Raw genomic sequence first — 21,144 nt, 5'->3', positions numbered from 1 at the left:
GCCCGTTCCGAGATACCAAGTGTATTGTGGAGCCTTTGTATGAGGATGTAATGATTAACTGTTTCAAATGCAGAGGAGAGATTGAGAAGGATAAGGACAGCTGGGGAGTTGGAGTCAAGAGATGCGAGCAGTTCTTAAAGTGTGTTCAGAAGAGCAGTTTCTGTGCCTCTGGAGGCTCGGAATCCAGATTGATGGTTGTGGAGGTCACCAACAAGTTCAGTGTGAAAGTTTAGTTGGGGCAAGGCCAGCTTCTCAAGCAGCTTCCCCAGGAAAGGGGTGATGGAGATAAGGCGATAGCTGGCATGCAGGTAGGGTCAGAGGATGTTTTTTTCAGGAGTGGACGAACAAGAAGTGCTTAAGGGGAAGCGGGAAAGATCCAGTGACGAGTGATTGCATAAATTAGCCAGAGCAGAGGCAAGAGAGCCAATGTTCTCCTTGATGGCCCTGGATGAGCAAGAGGAGACCTGTTTAGAAGAGACCTTGATGGCGCAGACAACTCTGGTAACTTCTTCAGGTGTGACAGGAGAGAAGAAAGAGAAGGGTGAACGAGCAGGCAGCGGGGTCTGGGAGGGCTTGAGAGCAAGTGTAGAAAGGGTGGTCCGAATGTCCTGAGTTTTGGTGGCAAAAGTGAGGCCTGTGCATTGCTGAGGGCCTGAGAAAGGAGAAGGAGAAGGGGGAGGAGACGGCTGAGAGGTTGGCTAGTTCGCTGCAGATTTTGACAAGTTCCGCTGTGTTATTGGATGCACTGAAGACCCATGCCTGATTGTGGCTCTTTTCTTCGCATGGATGGCAAGTCTGTATTGCCTTTGGTAGAGGCGGCAGGCCAGTTTGTCAAAGTATGAGCCTGAGGTTAGCCAATTCCTTTCTGCTGCCCGCACTTTAGTTTCAGGGTTGCAATTTCGGTGTCGTACCAAGTATTAAGCTTTGAGGCAGGTTTCAGACGGATCCTCATGACTGGTGCAAGAATGTCAAGTGTTGGTGATGGAAAGATGGCGGTTGCTGAGGGTACAGTCAGAGGTGGGAGGGTGAAGAGGGAGTGAAGGTGGACGCGAAGGCAGCCACAGTCACTCGTTTCATCGGGCAGATATTAGTGAACGAGGTTGGTTGGACCTTTGGGGTGTGGGGGGGGCAGTCAGGGGGTCAATGGAACCAGATGGGAGGAGAGAGTGGTCTGACTAATGGGAGGGGGGATAGGTCAGAGTGTATGAGGGCATCCAGAGTTTGTCCAGCTGTGTGGGTTGGCCCAGAAGGGAGAATAGAGAGGGAAATCGAGGTGCAGAGGTCAGTGAATAGAGTGGATGCCGAGCCAGGAGAGTCCAGTTGAATGTTGAAATCACACAGGAGGAGAAGACTATTGGATGAAAGTAAAGGAGAGCAGATTCAGAGAGGAATGGGGAGGTGGCGCCTGGAGGCCAGTATATGGTAGCAATGGCCAGGGTGAAGATGGGAGAGGTGACCAACTTGCAAGCCATGCTTTCAAGAGGAATAGGGCTGGGTAGGTAAGATGGGAGCAGGAACCCACTCGTGAAAGATTAAGGCAACTCCCCCGTACCCCCACCAGTACGGTGAGGTTGCAGTTTGGAGATGATCTTGAAGCAGTCATGAGGAGGGAGTCAAAGGCAGTGAATGAGCTGGCATTGTAGTCTCTGTAAGAGTGAGAAGGTCAATGTCTTCAAGAAGGAGACAGATGTCAGAGGAGTGTTTGTTGGCTGAGCGGGCATTAAGTCGCCAGGTGGAGGTGATCGGCGCTTTTGACGGTTTTCTGAGGTGAGTTACAGGGGCGTGGTACACCATTCAGAGAAGGGAGGGAGGAAGGGGGAGAGAGAGAGAGAGAGAGTTAGTAAGAGAGTGAGAGAGAGATGCAGGCGAAGGAAGGAAGTTAATGAGAGAAGACAGGATGCGGTCAAAGAGGAGGAGGAGGTTGAGTTTTGGTCCCTGAACCAGAATGGTGCCAGTGTGATAGATATTACCGAAGCAACATGAGGATGTAAAGCCGGCCAAAAGGACTTAACCACATGGTGCCACCGTTAATAGAGAAGTGTGTGGAAGGAGAGAGAGTGGAGATGAGATGGGGGTACAAAGATCAGGAGAGGGGACAGAGAAAAGGATATCATTGAAAACCTCTCTAGAGGAAGCACTGACATAGGTGTCTGTAATGGGAAGTCCAGGGTTTGCACTCAGGATGGCTTTTTATGTGCTTTTTCCTGCCAGACTTGGACAGAGGTGGGAGACAGGTGATAGTGTAGCAGTTAGAGAATATAGGACAGATGGAGAGAGCCATAAGAAGGCGGAGGGTTAGCCAAGCAATGAGGGAGTAGTGACAGCACTGCACAGTTCTGGCTAAACTCACTAGGAGGCCTAGCAGATTGAGTCAGAGAGATAAAGTGAAACCCAGAAGGAATAGAATTACATTGGAGAAGTGACACAGAGAGGTATAAATTATACATTATCTCAGAAATGTTCTGGACCAAAGTTCTAATTAGGATCATCTAAACTAATTTATCTCTTTACTGTTATTTATATTGACCACGGTTTGCAGGGAGTTGGGCGTCATTGAAATACATTACAGATAAAAGGATCACAGAAAATATGGATGGATCATACTTTTAAGAATTTCTGTAAGGTTAAGTATATTTTTCTACTTTTTTCATGTCTTATGAAAAAAAAACAATGATTAATATCTCTAATGTGTATGTGGTAAATTACCTTTTATATGTCTTCCTTTCATATGTTATTCCTGATGGAACTAATTGTAAGAGTTGTTGAAATAGTGATGTTTGCATTTTCACAGGCAGAGAGATGATTTACATTTTCAAATGACTTATTGCTTAATTTCTGCAGGTTTCCATTTATAAATCAACAAATGCCTGGATCACAGAGTACTGAAGGACCGAAACTAGTGCAGCATGGGATTAGACAGGCAAGTTGTATATAAGACTGAACTTAACCGTTATTCAAACGTGCCCTTTTTTATAACTTATATTAGGCATATTTCTATACATAAACCAATGTATCTTTTGCTTTTAGGATGGCAGTATTCAACCTCAAATGGCTCGTCCTAATCCTCCAAACTTTGGCCCTGGCTTTGTCAGTAAGTATCATTCTAAGTTGTTTCCTACTAATTGTCATGTTTTTTATTTGTCCATATATCCTTTCTAACCAAGAAATCTAAAAAGATCATGCAGCCTTATAGGTGCCCTTTTTTGTTTTGTTCCATTGAACAAGAAACATTGATAATGAGGCCTGATTTCTATTAACCTTTTGATGTCTTTTTAGTGGTAGCTACATATATATATAGAATGCTTTGACCTGATTTAGTCTGAGTTATTTCTCTAATAATAGTCTGTTAAAATTCCAATTGTTAAAGTTTCTCACCTTCCAGTGTTCAGAGGCTGAGAGGACCTGGCCAAAAGATAAATAAGAGGGTTTACCACAAGCTGTCCCTCGCTCATCTTTTGGTAGCAATGGCTGAGTAGTTAAGGGTAATTCTTATCAGGCTAGCAGGGTGGGTTAACATACAATTCATCCCACAATAAAAATGTAATAGGGCCATGTCCACACCAAGATTTTATGAGAATAGGAATGTATCTTCGGAAGAATGTGAGGCAAGTTACAGTAATTACATTTAAGGACGTTTTTTCCGTGTTCAGAGGTCATAACCCCACAATTTAGGGTTGCTGGCAATTACCAAAAGTAATTCAAGTATTCTAGGTAACATTTACGTTTGTCTGTATCCTAAGTGCCTTTGGAACCGAATCCGTTCTTCTGGCAATCTGTTTCTTAGCATCGAATGTGGGAGATGGACTGGCTTCTAGGCGGTTGTATGGGATAGGGCCTGATTGTAATGTAGACACTTGATAATTATATGCCTGGTGTAAAAAATGGGGCCCAAGTTAAAAGTAGCCCAATTTACAGGTGTACCCCTTAATTATAAGAGTACCCCTTAATTATAAGAGTACCCCCAATCACACTCGCACCAGATTAAAGTTCACCACTCTAGGGAATTAAGGCCAAGAGTCTATCTTGCAAGGATACCAAATTTAATCTTTACAGAAAATGAGGGTGGGGGCAAAGAACTCTGCTCCCTGAGCGGTATTATGTCTCTCACCGTTCCCAGCTGCTGCAGACTGGTTCCAGGCAGGGAGCTTAAATACTCTTGACTTTGTCGCTGGATACTGGCATGGATCCGTCCAAAACTGTCCTCCTTCCTTTACAAGAGATGCTGCAGTCTTCCTTCCTGCATGGCTGGGTTTCCGTTTAGGTCCAACTACTTACATACTGCTAGCTTATGCAAGAATACATTGTAGCTTCATTTTTCATCATTTTGCTATATTATAAACATTCATATATAAACACATTTTCCCGCCATACTCTCCACACTTCACTCATTATACTCCTACTTTTAAATGGTCTTACAATCTTTTTTAAACCTGGTTTCCTAATTCTGTATGTTCCGCATTGAGTCTTAGCCTGCATGGTCTTTTGATAGACAGCCTACCTCATGCTCTCTGCCAGCCTTAGGGAACACCACAGCAATGCCTGTAGTCTATTTTGAGCACAGGCTGCATTCCTTTTGGCACAGAGCATTCTGCTCTTTCCCGTGCTTTGAGAAAAACAAAATGGAATTTAACATTTTTACAAATGTAGTCCGCTAATAGTCATTTATTTAAATACTATCTTCATTTGGTGGCTGGCCACGTCTGTGTGATTATATTTGCATGACAAAGGCTTTCTCTCTGCTATATTGCTTTAGAACTAGTCAACAGAAGTCTTGCCTAAATGTAAAGCGCTTGGGGGATGCAGGAAGGCGCTAGCTCCTCCCCAACACAAGCTTTTCGGTGTGCATCAAGCGAGTGTGGTTGGTTCTGACAGTGTGATTTAGAAACAATGGAACTTCGCACAGTGAAAGGACAACTGGGGCAGTTGACGTCTACGATTGGGCAGCGACTATTCAGGATGCAATAGAGATTCTGCAGGCAAGCAGGATGTCTAGGGAAGGTTCTGATGTGTTGAGATATACTGCTTAATTTGGGGTGCTGTGCTGTTAGGAGTTGATACAGTCCTGGCTCTGAGAAGATGTTGGTGATGCTCAGGGTAAATGGGAAAATGGGGAGCAGAGTACACACTGAATAACAAGGGTACATCCTTTCTCTCTGTTGTTGGATATCTAATTGGTGGGGTTACCACAATGAACCTTTCCAGGCTACTTCCTAGGCGTTTATCTCAAGCTGTGGCTTTCACTGAGGAATCCCAGGGGCTTCCTCCGACCAGCGGTACTTCTGGCACTGCATGCAGGTTTCAGGCGGTGCACACAGTACTCTGTATGCTGTCCCTCCAGCACTTTCAGATATGAGATAATTTAACTGCAGCAGCAACATAATTCAGCCTTCCAAGCCCACTTTTCACCTCAACCTGCCTTTTGACATTTCTGCTGAAGGAAGAAACTGTTGGCAGGCTGCTAGATTCAGCCGCCTTTGCTCCTACTGGCTTCTCACCTGTCATAGTTTTCCGCTTCCACCACCAGTGTTTTTTTTTCTCCATCTTGATTTCTTCTGCAGTGTTACTATATTTCTTAGTTTCCTCTACCATGCCTTCTCCCACTCCTTACCTTCTTCCTTTTTGATAAAAAATGTTTGGACTCAATCCTTATCCCAGCCCCTACTGTTTTATTTTTGTTCTCAGGCTTAAAGCACACTTTGTGCCTCCCTTGTGGTTGCCCACCTTGGTTTATTTTTCCTGATTTCATTTGAATTAACCAAATTAAGAAACAAAACTATACTTAAGAAAACACTGCTTAATGCTAAAGTCACCTCCCTCTCCCTTCTCCAACAACCCCCATGCTTCCCTCCCATTCCAGTTCTCCCCTGTCTCCCCCTCAGATATACTTCACATCATCTAACACCTCAAACCCTTTAACTGCAAAGGTGACATCTGCCCACCCACATCAAAATGTGTGCCGAGTACCTGGCTTCTGTCATCTCCAACTTCATAAAACCCTCCTGCCAAACAAACTTCGTCCCAACCTCGATCAAGGAATCCTGGATCACCCCACTCGTAAAAGAAAAACTACCCTCGATTTCCCCCCTCCCAACTAACTACTGCCCCTTTACTACTGTTCCTTACTCAAAATTCTAGACCGCACCGCTCACCTCCAACTCCAAGCATACCTTGAGTCCAACTACCTATTGGGCACTGCCAATCTGGCTTCAGACATAGCACTGAAGCCGCCCTCAATCTTAAAATCAAGCATGTGAAAACACTGGGTGTTCACCTAGATGCACAACTATCTGTGCACAAACACGTCAAGGCCATCGCCTCCTCAGCGGCCTACACCACTAAACCTATCAACCTCAGCAGATAATTCCTATCCACCGAATGTTGCCTCACCCGAGCAATCATAGGCTGCAAACTGGACTACTGTAACGCCATCCTTGCAGGCACCTCCTCAAAATATCTGGACAAACTTCAACTGATCCAAAACAATGCCCTACGGGCTGTCTGGTGCCGCAAGCGTTCGGATCACATCTCTCTTGCTAGACTTGATGCTCATTGGTTGCCAAACGGAGCACGTATTGATTTCAAGATTCTCTCCCTAACGCACAGATGCATCCACAATACGGCACCCTCCTTCCTTACTCAACGCATCTCCAAAAGAACCAATCTCCCCTGCCTACGGTCCTCATACATTCCATAATTGGTCATCCCCAGATTCTCAAGGAAAAAGAGCTGGGGGCACTTGCTTCAGTCATTGCCCCCATCCTGTGGAATGCCCTACCTCTCCACATCCAAGAGCAGCCATCCTACCTCATCTTCAGAAATTTGCTAAAAGCATGGCTGTTTGATAAATATGACTAACCTGAAATTGGGGTTCCCCCCACTACCTGACTCTCCGCAGAATTTACTTTCATGCTTATGTACCATATTTCAAAGGGATTGTGTCCTCCGACGTATTCCACATCTTTGACAGTAGTGACCACAGCTGTGCTGCTTCGGAAAACATTTTCGGCGTAGGCATCCTGCGTCGATGACGTCGATACACTGGCCCTCGAGAGCCTATGTCGATGGTTGACTTCACTGGATGTTATATCTAGGACGCACGACGCCCGTAGCCTCAGTTCCGTTTTTTCCACAAACGTGTTCGCTTCGGAATCTCGGCGCGTTTCGGTTCTTCTACTTGAATTAAGTCGTCTTCATCTTCTTCTACCCCGAAGTCGGGCTTCAAAAAGTGTCGGGACTGCGGTTCCAAAATGTCCATCACGGACCTGCACGACATTTACCTCTGGTGTTTCGGTGAAAGCCACGCCACTGACGATTGTGATGACTGCCAGTCCCTGACATCGAAGGCCTTGCGGGAGCAGAAGAAGTTATTGTCGGTAGGTAGGGTTTCTAAAACCCATAAGTCGAAATCTGCTGATCTTCTGATCGACTATTCGAGGCGGGACTGTCCGCGTCGGCGGAAGTCCAGTGGGTCCTGCCATTCCTCTGCCTCTTCTAGGCATTCACGGAAGCGCCGTCACTGGTCGCCTTTCTCGTCGGAGGACTCTGCCAGTCGGCGGGTAACTTGTCCCACTAAACATTTGTCACCGGCCGAATGGGATGCATTCCGCCAGCAGATGGCGATTTTCGAATCGCAAGGCACCGTTCTGTCCGTGCCTTCGAGAGAAGCCAGCAAGGAACGAGCTAGAGCCACCACTCGGACGCCTTTGGGCTCGGGCAGTCGCTGCGATCATCGGGAGCAGTCGAGGTCCCAATCGGACAAGGTTGATCGTCATTGCGGTGCCAAGTCCAGGTCCCGGTCCTCGACGCCATTGGAGCCTGTGAGGCCTTCTAAGAAGTCGTCGACCCCATTGACGCCGCGGCCGTCGAAGAACACGCTCAGGGGTCCGGCCTTAAAGCCCTTGTCGCAGTAGTCGGTGCCTCGATCGACGCCGATTCCATCAGTGCCCTCAACGCCTTTTGAGGAGAATTTACCAGAGGTGCCCCGGAGGGCTGTGGAAGTCCCGAGAAAGGCTCTCACCAAGTCTGTGATGCCTGTTTTTGAGCCCTACTCTGTTTCTCCTCCCAGGGTTGATTTGTTCCAACCCTTGGAGTATATTTCAGAGATGGAGGAAGGGTCTGATGAAGAGAAGGTTGTGCCTCCTGAGGTTCCTGATGACCTGTTGTCAGGTCATTTACCAAATGGAAGACCTTCGTCAATCCTTACATGATGCCAGTGGTATTGATAACTTTCCGGAGGTTGAGTTTGGCAGGCCTGAGGCTGGTACGCATGCTGATTCCTCGTATAGGCATCTCATGTCGAGGGTGACTGAGTACTTGGGGTGGTCTGCTCCATCTCTTGATTTTCTTCAGGATGATCTGACGGACATCCTGGACCAAGGTACCCACTGACCCGGTGTTGCCATTTCATATGCTGTTGCATAGGGGACAGCAATGGAGGGAAGGTTCCTTTCGGTACTACTCTTCCTTTGGTAGATCGAGAGGAGCTGACAGTCAAAGGGGCCACCGTAGGAGTACCAGAGGTGGAAAGCAAAGTACTCGAGGTGCCAAAGCCGCTCGGGCAGTTGCCTCTTTGCCCTCAGGCACTGCCGCAGCCACGTCCGCTCAGTCATAAGGCCATGTCCCATGGTTCGCCAGTTGGGGGCACAGCATCTTGGAGAATGGCGTGCCATTATTTCTGATGTGTGGGTTCTGGAGATCATAACCCATGGCTACTGTCTCCCCTTTCAGCAGAGGCCTCACGACAATCAACCAGGGAATCTCTCTTTGAAGAATCCGGATCCGCTCCTTGCGCAGAAAATCTTATCCCTGCTGGAGAAAGGCGCCATAGAACTGGTGCCTGTAGCGGAGAGGAACAAGGGATGGTATTCCCCTTATTTTTTGATCCCGAAAAAAGACAAGGGATTGAGACCCATCATGGACTTGTGTGGGCTGAACAAACTCCTCAGGAAGGACAAGTTCAAGATGGTAACTCTTTCTCAAGTCCTCCAGGCCCTTCAACTGCAAGATTGGTTGGTGTCTCTAGACCTCAAGGATGCTTACATTCATGTGCCGATTCATCCAAAGCACAGGAAGTACCTGAGGTTCGCAGTTGGTGACTCGCATTTTCAGTTTCAGGTCCTGCCATCCGGATTGTCCTCCGCCCCGAGGGTCTTCACCAAGCTGATGGTGGTGGTGGCAGCGTATCTCAGGAAAGGGGGGATTCACGTCTACCCCTACATGGACGATTGATCAGGGCACGTTCTCCCAAGCAAGCACTGGATCATCTGTCCGTCACCCGCCACTCCCTTCACAAGCGTGGCTTCTCCCTCAATTTAAAGAAGTCCCATTTGACACCTCCCCAGTGGCTCCAGTACATCGGAGCAGGGCTAAACACATACCTGGGGCTGTGTTTGCCTCCCCAGGTGAGGGCTCATCACATTCTGCAGATGGTGGACACGTTTCAACGTGCCCAGAGTTTCCCGGCGTTCGAGTTCTTGAGGTTGCTCGGCCTCATGGCATCCTGCATTTTTCTGGTGCCAGAGGCCACCCTGCGGATGAGATCTCTGCAGTGGGCTCTGAAGATGCAGTGGTCACAGTTCTCCAGCAGGATGTCGGATCCCGTTCAGATTCCGCCCTTGGTCGCACAGGATCTTCTGTGGTGGGCCGTCGAAGGGTGCTCCGTTTTGGCAACCATGGCTGGAGATGACGATCGTGACGGACTCATCCCTCACGGGTTGGGGAGCTCATGCCAACAAGCTGACAGCCAGCGGCCGTTGGCCTCCGTCGGAGTCCAGACTCCACATCAATCTGTTAGAGCTGTGGGCTGTCAGGCTAGCCCTGAAGGCTTTTTTTGCCGTCTGTACGGGGGGGAAAAATGTGCTGAGTATGACGGACAATACAGTGGCCATGCACTACCTCCCATGCAGGGAGGCGATGCAGCTCTGGTTCTGGGCCATTCAGCAGGAAATTTCGATCTCGGCAGTTCATCTGGCCGGAGACAAAAACACGGTGGCGGACTCTCTGAGCACGGTCTCTCACGAGTGGGAGCTGGCTCAGGAAGTTATGTTGGAGATCTTCACCCTTTGGGGAACCCCGCAAGTGGATTTCTTCGCCACCAGTGTCACCGGAAGTGCAAAAGATTCTGCTTGTGGGAATTAACTCCTAAAGGAGCCTTAGGGGACGCGTTCGTAGTGGAGTGGTCCTTCCCACTGCTGTACGCGTTTTCTCCAGTCCCCGTCATTCCGCAGGTGTTGCGGAGGTTCGGTTCCCGGATGATCCTGATTGCTCCGGCCTGGGCCAGGAGAGCGTGGTACCCGGACCTTCTCGACATGTCCATCTGCCCTCCACGTCGTCATCTATACCGAGACGATCTGCTCTCACAGGAGGGGGGTCGGGCTCTCCATCCAGAGGTCAAGTCCCTCAGCCTTCACGCTTGGTATCTGATAGGTTGAGGTACAAGGATTGGGACCTCCCCGAGGACGTGATGGAGGTGTTGCTTTTGGCCAGAAGGCCTGCAACAAAAACTCTGTGCCATTGGAGAAAGTTCTGCGACTGGTGCAGAGTACGGAATGTGGATCCTTTCCAATGTTCCATTCCTTTTGTTTTGTCTTTTTTGCTTTCTTTAGCCCACAAGGGCCTGCAAGTGGGTACCATTAAGGGTTACCCGGCGGCGTTGTCCATATTTAAGTGCTCGTCTGAGGAATGTTCTTATTTTAAAATCCCTTTGATATCTCAGTTTCTAAAAGGGCTAACCAATGTGTTTCCACCGTCCCCTTTCCAGGTGCCGGGATGGGATTTGAACTTGGTTTTAAAGTTCCTAATGGGAGCTCCGTTTGAGCCCTTACATTCTTGTCCGTTGCGACTATTGTCCTTAAACTATATTTTTAGTTGCGGTTACTTCCGCACGCAGAGTGAGTGAGTTGCAGGCACTTTCTGCCAAACCACCCTTCACTGTGTTCCAAAAGGACCGGGTTGTCCTCTGGGTGCGGCCTTCTTTTCTTCCGAAGGTTGTGTCGGAATTCCATCTGAGCCAGAAGGTAATTCTTCCGGCGTTCTATCATCCTCCACATCCTGGTAAGGAAGAGGAGAGGTTCCATAGGTTGGACCTGTCAGGTACTGTCAGGTTGGAGTGACATATTCTTTACATACAGTATCATATACTCACTTACATTGGGTCAGGGGAGACACATATTTAGTATAGAAAGGTTTTAGGAAGTTATTATGGGTTATATTTTTATACAGCCAATTTTGCCCTTAACCTTCATTGCAGTCTATGGAGATTGCCCCAAGCCAAGAAGGAGGTTCTCAGTCTAAATTCTGATTGGCTGGAGATTGTTTATAGGGAGGACAATGAACATTCTAAACTGCCTTTCATCGTCCTTGCCCAGCTGAGAGGTCGTGTGCCTTGTTGCTCCTGCTTAACTTTGTCAAGGGTGACAAGTTTCTAGCAGTTGAGCGGAAGATCTGAAAGTATAACAGGAGTCATGTTTGGAGTTTGGTGGAGACACAGGACAGGAGTCAGAAACTTTCATTTATTCTGAGAAAAGAAGTTTTCAAGTCTTATTCAAGATAAGTGACTTTCCAGATTTGTTGAACTTGTAAAAAGGTTATATTTATCTAAGGGATTGAAATCAAATCTGTATCTAAAAAGATTGAAGCGCGTACGTTTGTTTTTATCGCTACATGTCAAATCAAACTAGCGCGAGAGTTTTTTGTCTGTTACTTTTCGCACGCGCGTGTGTCTCTGCGCGTGAGAGTGAAGCGCGAGCGTGTACTTCGGACTCGCGTTTACTGTTCGTTTACGCAAGGGTTTTTTCCGCGTGATAAAATAAGCATGTGTGTATGTTGCGCGTGTACGTATTTATTCGTGAGTTGGACATTAGCGCGAGTGCGTTTTACCCGCGAATTGAGTCGTCAGCACGTGTGAGTTTTTCCCGCGACTTGGAGGAAAGCGTGTGTAATTTTTATTGCGTCTTGGATTTTAGCGCGAGTGCGTTTTACCCGGGAATTGAATCGTATGCGCGTGTGCGTGTTTCCCACGACTTGGAGGAAAGCGCGTGTAATTTCTATCGCGTCTTGGACTTTAGCGCGAGTGCCTTTTTACGCGTGTGCGTATTTCCCGCGATTTGGAGAAAAAGCGTGTGATTTTTTTTCTTCCCGCGGTTTCTGGCTTTCCACGTGAAGATTCCAGCGCAAGTTAAATTCGTTCCTGAGAAAAAGACTCTACAGAGAAAATATTAAAAACAAATACAAGAACTTAAAAGAACTTCATAAATCTTACTTGAAGACCTTGTTCAAGAATCTTTGATTTGAGCAGACTAACTAAAAAGTTAAATTACATTCATGGACCTACTGAGAAGGCTGAATTATCTATAAGATGCTGGTCCACAAGTAAGGAAGTCTTGTCTGCTTTTCACTTCTCTGGGCATTCTGAAGAGAAGAACCAGGTATGGTTTTTAAACTATTTTGATTAAGGATTTAGAGTTTAAGGTTAGTATAGTAACCCATGAGTAATGAGGTATATTGCATGTTTATGTTTTAACTACAGGTGAAGAACCAGCGAGTTGATAGCTTCCAGCCTGGTGTTTGTTTCTTTGTCCCTTCCCCTTTCCCCTGAAAGTGAGGTAAACTGAGCAGTTATATTTATGTCAGCTCAGAGTGCCACATTTTGGGTGGATTGTCGGGGGTTCAGCAGCTTCTGCAGACACCAGGTTCTCAGCATGACAGGACCCTAGGAGAGCTTTGAGTTTCTATCTCTCACGGATGTCCCGGGACAGAGTGGACGATCAGCTCTTTATTGGTTATGCTGGAAGGCGTTTAGGTCAGGCTGTTTCCAAACAAACCTTATCTAGATGGATCATTTTGACTATCTCTGAGTGTTACCGTTAGGCGGGAAAGGACCCTCCAATAGGCTTACGGGCTCATTCTACTAGGGGTTTGGCTGCTTCCACTGCCCTACAGAGGGGTGTTCCGATTCGCAATATCTGCAAACCAGCCACATGGCCCTCTGTCCATACTTTGGATGAAACATTATTCCTTGGACTCTATCCATGAGCAGGATTTGGCCTTTGGTAAGGCAGTCCTCTATTCTGCAATTTGATTTGGCATTCTAAATTGATGAAATTGTAAATTCTTTTCCCACCTCCATTCATTGGTACTGCTTTGGAAGTCTGTCAAAGATGTGGAATACGTCGGAGGACACAATCCCTTCGAAGAACAAGTTACTTATTTTACCGGGTAATGTTCTTTTGATGGGATGTTCCTCCGACGTATTCCACATTGTACCCTCCCTACCTGCCCCTCTACAGAATTTCTTATGCGATTGCAGTTTACGGTTCCGCAAGGCTTTCTGTAGTCATACTGGCAGGGGATTGGTGCCACAAGTTCTGGGAAAAAACTACAACTGAGGCTACGTGCGTCCTAGATATAACATCCGGTGACGTCGACCATCGACAGAGGCTCTCGAGGGACAGCATATCGACGTCATCGACGCAGGATGCCTACACCGAAAAAAAGAATTCCAAAGCAGCAGAGCTGTGGTCATTACTGTCAAAGATGTGGAATACGTCGGAGATACATCCCATCGAAATAACTTTACCAGGTAAGAAAAGTAACTTGTTCTTCTGTTCTGTCTTGTCCACTAATGTATCAGCGCTGTGATACTGAAGGGTTTGGGCGCTGTTAACAAATACAATAAATAAAATACACATACTTGCGCCTCTAGCATGCAGTATACTCTGAAACCTAGAACTGGGATCTCCGCGAACGCACTGTGCTGAAATCACACTTTCTAACAAAGAACTGACGGATAAGGCCATGACTGTCTTATAGGCCATGCACAGCTTCAACCTGTCGCCTTTGGCGAAGCTGAAACTAAAATGGGTGGCGGATCTAGGCCCATTGGAAGATGAGGAATGGATTGACGGCCACATAGCCTGCTGGACAAGTTCACTTTTCTAGAGGCTAAGACTAGTTCAAAATAAAATACTAGACAGAATGTATTGAACCAAGGAGGTCCTGTTCTGCATGGGGAGTACAAAAGTCTCAAACTGTCTGAAATGTAAAACACAAATAGGAACATTTCTTCACATGATCTGGGGCTGCCCTATGTTGCTACAATATTGGAAGAGAGTTTGTAGTACAATGTCAGAGGTACTGGGGCTCCGAATACCAATGTGTCTAAGGATGGTGCTATTAAATGTGTGGGGGGATAACGAGGTCACAAGCATGGCCAAAAAACAGTTGTTTTTGGTGGCCAAAAGAGAGATTGCTTCAAAATGGGGGAGTGGACGAGATCAGGGCTGCTGTATCATAAAGAAAATATCTAAAACGTGATAGACAATGTGCCCACTTATGGTAGGTGGTCTTACACCCCATACAAGAGGGGTGTTGGAAAACCATCATTAAAACGTATTTCCCAAAACAAACTGCTTCAGCTTGCACTGCTGCTTCCTTTGCTCTTTGGTGAGCAGATCAGGGGTTCGTGCCATATCTGGAATATCACAGCCGATGTGTTGAGTACATTCCTCAGACAGTGATATTTTTCACATTGATTGGGTTGTCAGCCTACAAGTAAAAGGAGCATCTGCCAAGGAATTAAGATACTGAAAGTATAAATAAGTATAAAGGAAAAGGGAGAATAGATGAGCACTGTGGTGACCAACTTCCAACTTGAGGGCAAATTGGTTACAAATCTGTGGTTTGCTTCTTGTGAGGACCTGACCATGAAAATCTACCTTTTCATGTAAAACATGAAATAGAACAAGAGCGTAGAAACATGGCAACAAAGTGGGGGCCTACTACCGCTGTAATAAGCCCAGTTTACAGTCCCCAAACTTGTTACTGAAGCCTTTTGTATTGTTCCTTGCCCCTCCTTTAAGACGAAGTGTTATGCAAAATATTATTTTTCTCTTAGTTTATAAATGTAACCCAATAATAGCTGTTCCTTTTTTGAGCAGGATCTATACTTCTTTCTTTTTATAATTATATTTTCATTTGTTTTCTCGAGATGATTCCCAGAAGAAACAATATGAAGAATGGCTTCAAGAAACGCAACAGCTGCTTCAGATGCAGCAGAAATTTCTAGAAGAGCAAATTGGAGCCCATCGAAAATCTAAAAAGGCTCTGTCTGCAAAGCAGCGTACTGCCAAAAAAGCTGGTCGTGAGCTTCCAGAAGAGGATGCGGAACAACTTAAGCATGTCATTGAACAGCAGACTATGGTTCAGAAACAACTGGAGCAGGTAAACACTTAGAAAACAGTTTGCTCTGAACTCTCACTATTAAATGTAGAAATTGATGTTAAAAATGCATTTCAATCATTTACTTCAGTTGTATTTTTTATAATCTTGTATAAAGCTTTCCCTTTGCAATTTAGTATCTATAGCTTTAAAAGGTTGGAGGTTATGGAGATTAAGTGACCTGCAGTGTGGCATATTTACCAGCCTCCTGCAGCCGCCCTCCCTCCCTAGTCTATTCCTAAATGTTATTTTCTTGTTTGATATGTCATTTATAGCGTGCCTGTACACAAATGTTTCTGGGCGCGACAAGACAAGGGTGGAAAGACCGAGGGAGAACAAGACAAACAATCTTACTAGGACTTTTTTCATTTGAGCACTTGGATGGTTTGAAGGACAAGTTCAGGTGGAAGGGAGAGGGGGAAGTGCCCGGGAGAGGGAAGTGCGGAAGTGCAATCTGGGCAGCAATGCTCTTGAGTAAGTGCTGAGGATGCAGGGGACTGTAGGGGGTAACGGTTACATCCCCTAAGTGCATGGTAGGGCTGGCGGCAGTGCAGCGGGGGGGGGGGCTCATCATGGAGGAGCCTGATACCCAATGAGACTCTGAGGGGTAGCCAAGCTGACAGTGGGTGCTGCAGACCGATAGGTCAGCCGGGGATAGAGAGAAAGCAGAGGGAAAAAAGGAAGGTCTTGAGCTGCTTCTGGAACTTCGGGTGGCCCAGCTCAAGGTTGAGGGGCAGGGAGGCCATTCCAGAGGGAGGCACCTGCAGAGGAATAAGATCTACCCTCAAGTCTCTGCCTGGAGAAGCGTCTGACCCTCAGAGTTGGAAGTGGCTGAGCGAAGGGCTCAAGAAGGAAGGTTTTTTGGAAGAGAGTTGGATGTAGTGCGGGTCCCGGCCCCAGAAAGCTTTGTGGATGATGCAGAGGGTCTTGAACTTGATCCTTGCAAGCGGAAGTAGGGGTCCCAATGAGAAGGATCTCCGTATTACTGGCATTAAGGCAGAGCTATTTGGAGGCGTACCAATCCTGAATCGCAAATATACAGTCAGTAATAAGCTACAGAGGAGAGGAGGCTGAGGGGAGCATGAAAGAGAGCAACGTGTCATCCGCATATTACTGAAATTTAGAGGAGAGGGTAGAGATCAAGTGGGCCAAAGTGGCCAAGTAGACATTGAAGAGCCAAGGTGAGAGGATAGAACCCTTCGGAACAACACAAGTGGAGAGAAAGGACCCAAGTTGGACCTGGGAGGGTTGGTCCAGGAGGAAGGAGGTCAACCACTCCAGGGCCTGATTCTTGATGCCCAGGATCTCACGGTGATTGACCATTTCAAAAGCAGAGGAAAGATCAAGGCGGATGAGGACAGGAGGGAGGCTGGCATCAAGATTAGAGAGAAGATCTTCACGGGTGTTCAGGAAAGCAATTTACGTGCCTTTGGCTCCTCTAAAGCCATGCTGATGGTCATGGAGGCAACCAACCGATTCAGCGTGGAGAGTAAGCTGGGAGATGGACAGCTTTTCCAGGAGTTTGCCCAGGAAAGGAGTGATAGAGATCTGGCGATAGTTTGCCAGACAGGTCGGTTCGTCTGAAGGCTTTTTAAGGAGGGGGTGAACAAGGGAGTGCTTGAGGAGAGAGGGGAAAGACCCAGTGGCGAAAGAGTGATTTCAGAAATCGGCCAAGGTTGGAGTGAGGGCATCAATGTGGTCCTTGATGGCTCTGGTGGAGCAGGAAAGCACCTGTGTAAACGAAACTTTCATAGATTGGATTTATCTAAAAACATTGTTGAACGTTGGAGAGAAAAAGGAGAAACAGGAGGGGACAGGGAGGTGGCCATAGGGAGTCCGAGGGAGGTAGAGGGAGAGCGAGCACAGGATTTCCTGAGTTTAAGTGGTGAAGTGAGCAGCCAGAGTCGTACAGAGGGCCTAGGGGGGAACAGGAGAGGTGGCGACTGCAGAAGGATTGGCCAGCTCCTTGCAAATTTTAAAGTGTTTGGCCGTGTTTTTAGAGGCTTCAGAGACGCAGGCTTGCATGTGGACTCTCTTCTTCGACTGGACAGAGAGTCTGTATTGCCTTTGGAGCAGGCGGCAGGCCAGTTTGTCAGAGGATGCGCCCGAGGCCCTCAGCTGCCTCTCAGCCCCCCTGCACTTATGTGTCAGTGTGGCGAGGTCAGAGTTATACCAAGAGTTGTACTCGGAGGTAGGCTTCAGACAGATTCTCATGGCAGGGGCAAGGATGTCCAGAGTGTTGGAGATGGAAAGATGGAGGTTAGAGAGGGCTGTGTGAGTCAGGAGTAGGAGGAGCAGAGAATGTAGAGGCAAAGGCATCCATGGGTGGAATGACCAAGCAGGTACGGGGCAGTGCTGGGTAGGCTTTGCCTGAGGGACAGTGTGTGTCTGGTGAGAGGAAAGCAGAAAGTGGTCAGTCCAAGAGAAAGGAGTGGCGAGAGGGTTAGAGAGGGGGATTTCTGAGGAGATGAGAACATCCAAGGTGTGTCTGCAGGGTGTGTTGCACCAGAGTGTAGAATGGAGAGGGAGGGAGGAAAAGCAGCACCCAGGTGGATGTTGAGGTCTCCGAGGAGGAGAAGTTGAGACGCAGAGGAGAGGTCAGCCCACTCTGAGAGGCAGAGGACAACCTGAACAGGTAGATGGTGGCCACAGCCTTAGATAGACCAGGAGAAATGGAGAGCCTGCAGACCAGGCATTCAAAGGAGGAGTAGGCCTGCATAGGAATGACAGAAGCAGGGACCCACTCCGGAAAGATCAGCACTACTCCACCTCCAGGTCGGTTGGTTCTGCGCTTGGAGAGGATCTTGTAGCCATCAGGGAGGAGGGTGTCAAAACTCGTGACAGAGCTGGCCGTGAACCATGTCTCAGTCAGAGTGAGGACATCTATGTCAAGTTCTTCAGAGGAGTGTTTGATAGCAGAGCAAGAGTTGAGGGTAGCAATGTGGAGCAGATTGCCACATTTGAAAGACTTCCGGGGAGGGGTATAGGCTCTCAGCGGAAGTGGTAGAGTGGGCAGAGGTGACAGCAGAAGGTGGCATATCAGCCAGAGAGGCGGAGGAAGAAGGAGATGAGAGGAGCCACAGAGGTGCTAGTAGGAGTAGCGGGAGAAGAAAGGAAGTTGATAAGACGTGAGAGACTCCTATCGAAAAGGAGGAGATTGGGCTGAGGGCCCTGGACCAAGACAGTGCCATTCACATAGACATTAATGGTGGACTTGGAGAAGTGGAAGGAGGCCAAGAGGGCATCCCACTGAGTGCCTCCATTAATGGGAGAGGAAGAGATAGGAGAGAGAGCTGAGACCGTATGAGGGGTCCATAGGTCTGGAGAGGAAACAGAGGATGTTAGTTAGGGTCTGTCTGGAAGACGCGCTGATGTGGGTGGGTATCGGCGATAGAGAGGCCAGGGTTGGAGATCAGGATATTCCTCTTGAACTTCTTTCTGCCAGACTTATAGTGATAAGGATAGGATGGGAGAGATTGCGAGCACTGTAGAGGGTGCGAGGAGGCAAGAAGGGAGCGTGAGGGTGGAAATAAGCACAGCGCAAAGCCAAGCACCACGGGGGGCAATAAAGGGGAGAGGTTTCACACAGGAGGAGGCACACACGAGGCAGCGATCCGGCACCCACAAGGAATGCAGGAGCAGTGTGGTCTGGAGACATGGGTGTCTGGGGATGGGGGAAGCGCACTATAAGAACACCCAGATTAAACTTTCCTAGAAAGAGGGAAAAAGGCCTTCAGGATTGTTCTTTTTTTATATTCAGATTTCTCTCTTGCTTTCGTCATTCACGATTATCAATGTAAGGTAAAATGTACTCAAACATTTTGTTAAAACAAACATGAAGTGATTAGTAATCAAAATATTTGCCGCTTTTCTGTGTTTATTTCTTAAGAAGCTTTCCTATCCGGTTTTGTTCCATGTTACTTTGTAGTTAATTGATAAACCCACAAATGCATGTGGTCATTACTTATGCCATAATACCCGCAGGGGTGGGCTTGATTGGCCAATAATGGTCTACAGGGCCCACGTTATAGGCTAAACAAAGCTAGATCTTTAATGGTTGGGGCCTGTTGCTGTTACCGGACGATGAGGCCCACCACAGGTGCTATTGTTAGCATCATGGGCCAACCCCGGAGGTGCTAATTGTGTGAACATTTTTTTGGTAAAAATAAAATCTCCAGCATGGGGTCTGGCATGGATTCACATGCTCATGAATACTCCCAGTCGTCGGGCTAGCAATCCTCGGTAAAAGAAAAGTTTCACTTTTGAACTGTATTTCTCCTCTAAACCAATCACTGTCCTCTGGATCATACTGCCCTGAAGGTCCAGAAGTAGTGGCAGCTTGATGGGCAGAACCGCCGACAGACGTAGCAGGTCTCAATACAAGATTTGCTGCGGCCACGCCGGCGCAATTAGTTTCATTCTGCAGTGACATTCTCTGAGTGTGTTGATCACACGTAGCAGAAGCGGGAAAGGAGGAAAAGTGGATACGAACAGTCCCTCCCATGGGAACGAGAACGCATCCCCCATGTTCCTTGGCTGTGGGAACCTGCTGGAGAACTTCTGACACTTGGAATTTGTCTCTGTCGTGAAGAGATTGATCTGGGGTTGTCCGCTTTCTTGGAATAGAATATCCACCTGATCCTGTTGAAGCTCCCACTCGTGGCAAGCACGTAGTTCCCTGCTGAGCGAATCTGCAATGGTGTTCTTGGTGCCCGCCAGATGAAAGGGGACGAGAAACCTGTCTTAAGGAATGGCCCAGTTCCACAGATCCTGGGGCCTTTCTGGGGAAAGCCTTTTTGGATAGTTTATGGAGTCTCCCGGATCTGTCAGCAGACGCACGGTCCTTGCCATGTGCTGACTCGCCAAAGCATTAGAGCGGGATCGAACCAGCCAATCGTCCAGTAAGAGTAGACGTAGATGCCATTGAGATGATGATGCACTGCACTGCCACTGGGGCCAAACACAATGTGAAGACCCTTGCAGACAATATCAGGCCATAGGGAAGTTCCTTGAACTGACAGTGCTGCCCCTGGACCACGGACCGCAAGAACTTGCAGTGCTTCTGATGGGTGAGGATGTGGAAGTATGCATCCTCTAGATCCAGCAACGCCAGGAACTCTACTTTCTCCAATTGGCCGAGCATGTGCTGCAAAGTGCTTTTGCTGCTACAGCTGTACTTTTGTTTCAAAAACGAACGTGCGTTCGCATTGCTAATTCTTCACCTGCACAGCACTGCGAGTCAGGAGACTCTTGCTGTCCTACGTCCGTTCCCTGGAGGGGGCGGAGACTGCTGCCGGTCACGTGGTCATCACGGGACTCTGAACCACCTCAAAGGCCAGACTCAGTCACCCTCGCGGCGTTAAGCCCGGTGGTGACAAGGCCGCTTGCTGTGCTGTTTTGCTGCTGTTCGGCTCTGGGAGGCTTGCTCCTGGAACTAGTGAGCGGAAGTCACTGAGTCCAGTTCATCGACATTTCAATCCTGCCACAGGATCCATAAGTAAGTGCTCTATCGTGCTAATTTGCAACCTACTGAGAACAAAGGCACAGGAATATCTAGATAAAATTTCAGTGTTTGGTAGCACGAACATATTAACAATATCCGCACATACAACTCTAATTTTCAAACACTTACGTGTAGAGAAACTGCATTGTAGGTTGTGAGATCACAAGGATGACGACAAAACAAGGTCCACAGACAAGGACAAAAACTATACAACAGCGACGACAAATAAATCCTTGGTCGCTAGCAAAGGCAGGCGCAGAAATCCAAAAAGTCATCACTCATGTAGTCGGGGAAACGGCTGTAGACCTCGAAACAGACTCCACGGTGACTGGCAATGACAACATAGGATGTGGTGAGCAACTCCCCTTACCCTTTCAAATAGACTTTGCTCCGTCGGATGACGAGAGAAATATTGAAGCCATTCC

At 47.6% G+C, this 21,144-nt stretch overlaps 1 protein-coding gene across 7 annotated transcripts in view; it reads left to right on the top strand.

Annotated features, from left to right (window-relative positions):
* The window catches only part of KMT2C (lysine methyltransferase 2C), a 2,745,351-nt gene that overhangs the window by 1,862,726 nt on the left and 861,481 nt on the right, over positions 1 to 21,144 (top strand). For all 7 annotated transcript variants that reach the window (XM_069647923.1, XM_069647922.1, XM_069647921.1 and 4 more), the window contains 3 exons: positions 2,842 to 2,920; positions 3,028 to 3,091; positions 14,987 to 15,219. In XM_069647923.1, the coding sequence (XP_069504024.1) occupies positions 2,842 to 2,920; positions 3,028 to 3,091; positions 14,987 to 15,219 (376 nt within the window). The remainder of the gene's footprint in view (positions 1 to 2,841; positions 2,921 to 3,027; positions 3,092 to 14,986; positions 15,220 to 21,144) is intronic.

This window comes from Ambystoma mexicanum, chromosome 2q (genome assembly GCF_040938575.1).
Source record: "Ambystoma mexicanum isolate Mex_15411 chromosome 2q, UKY_AmexF1_1, whole genome shotgun sequence".
NCBI lineage: Eukaryota > Metazoa > Chordata > Amphibia > Caudata > Ambystomatidae > Ambystoma > Ambystoma mexicanum.
The sequence above is the reverse complement of the archived record's forward strand: the minus strand, read 5'-3'. Positions and strand labels throughout refer to the sequence as shown.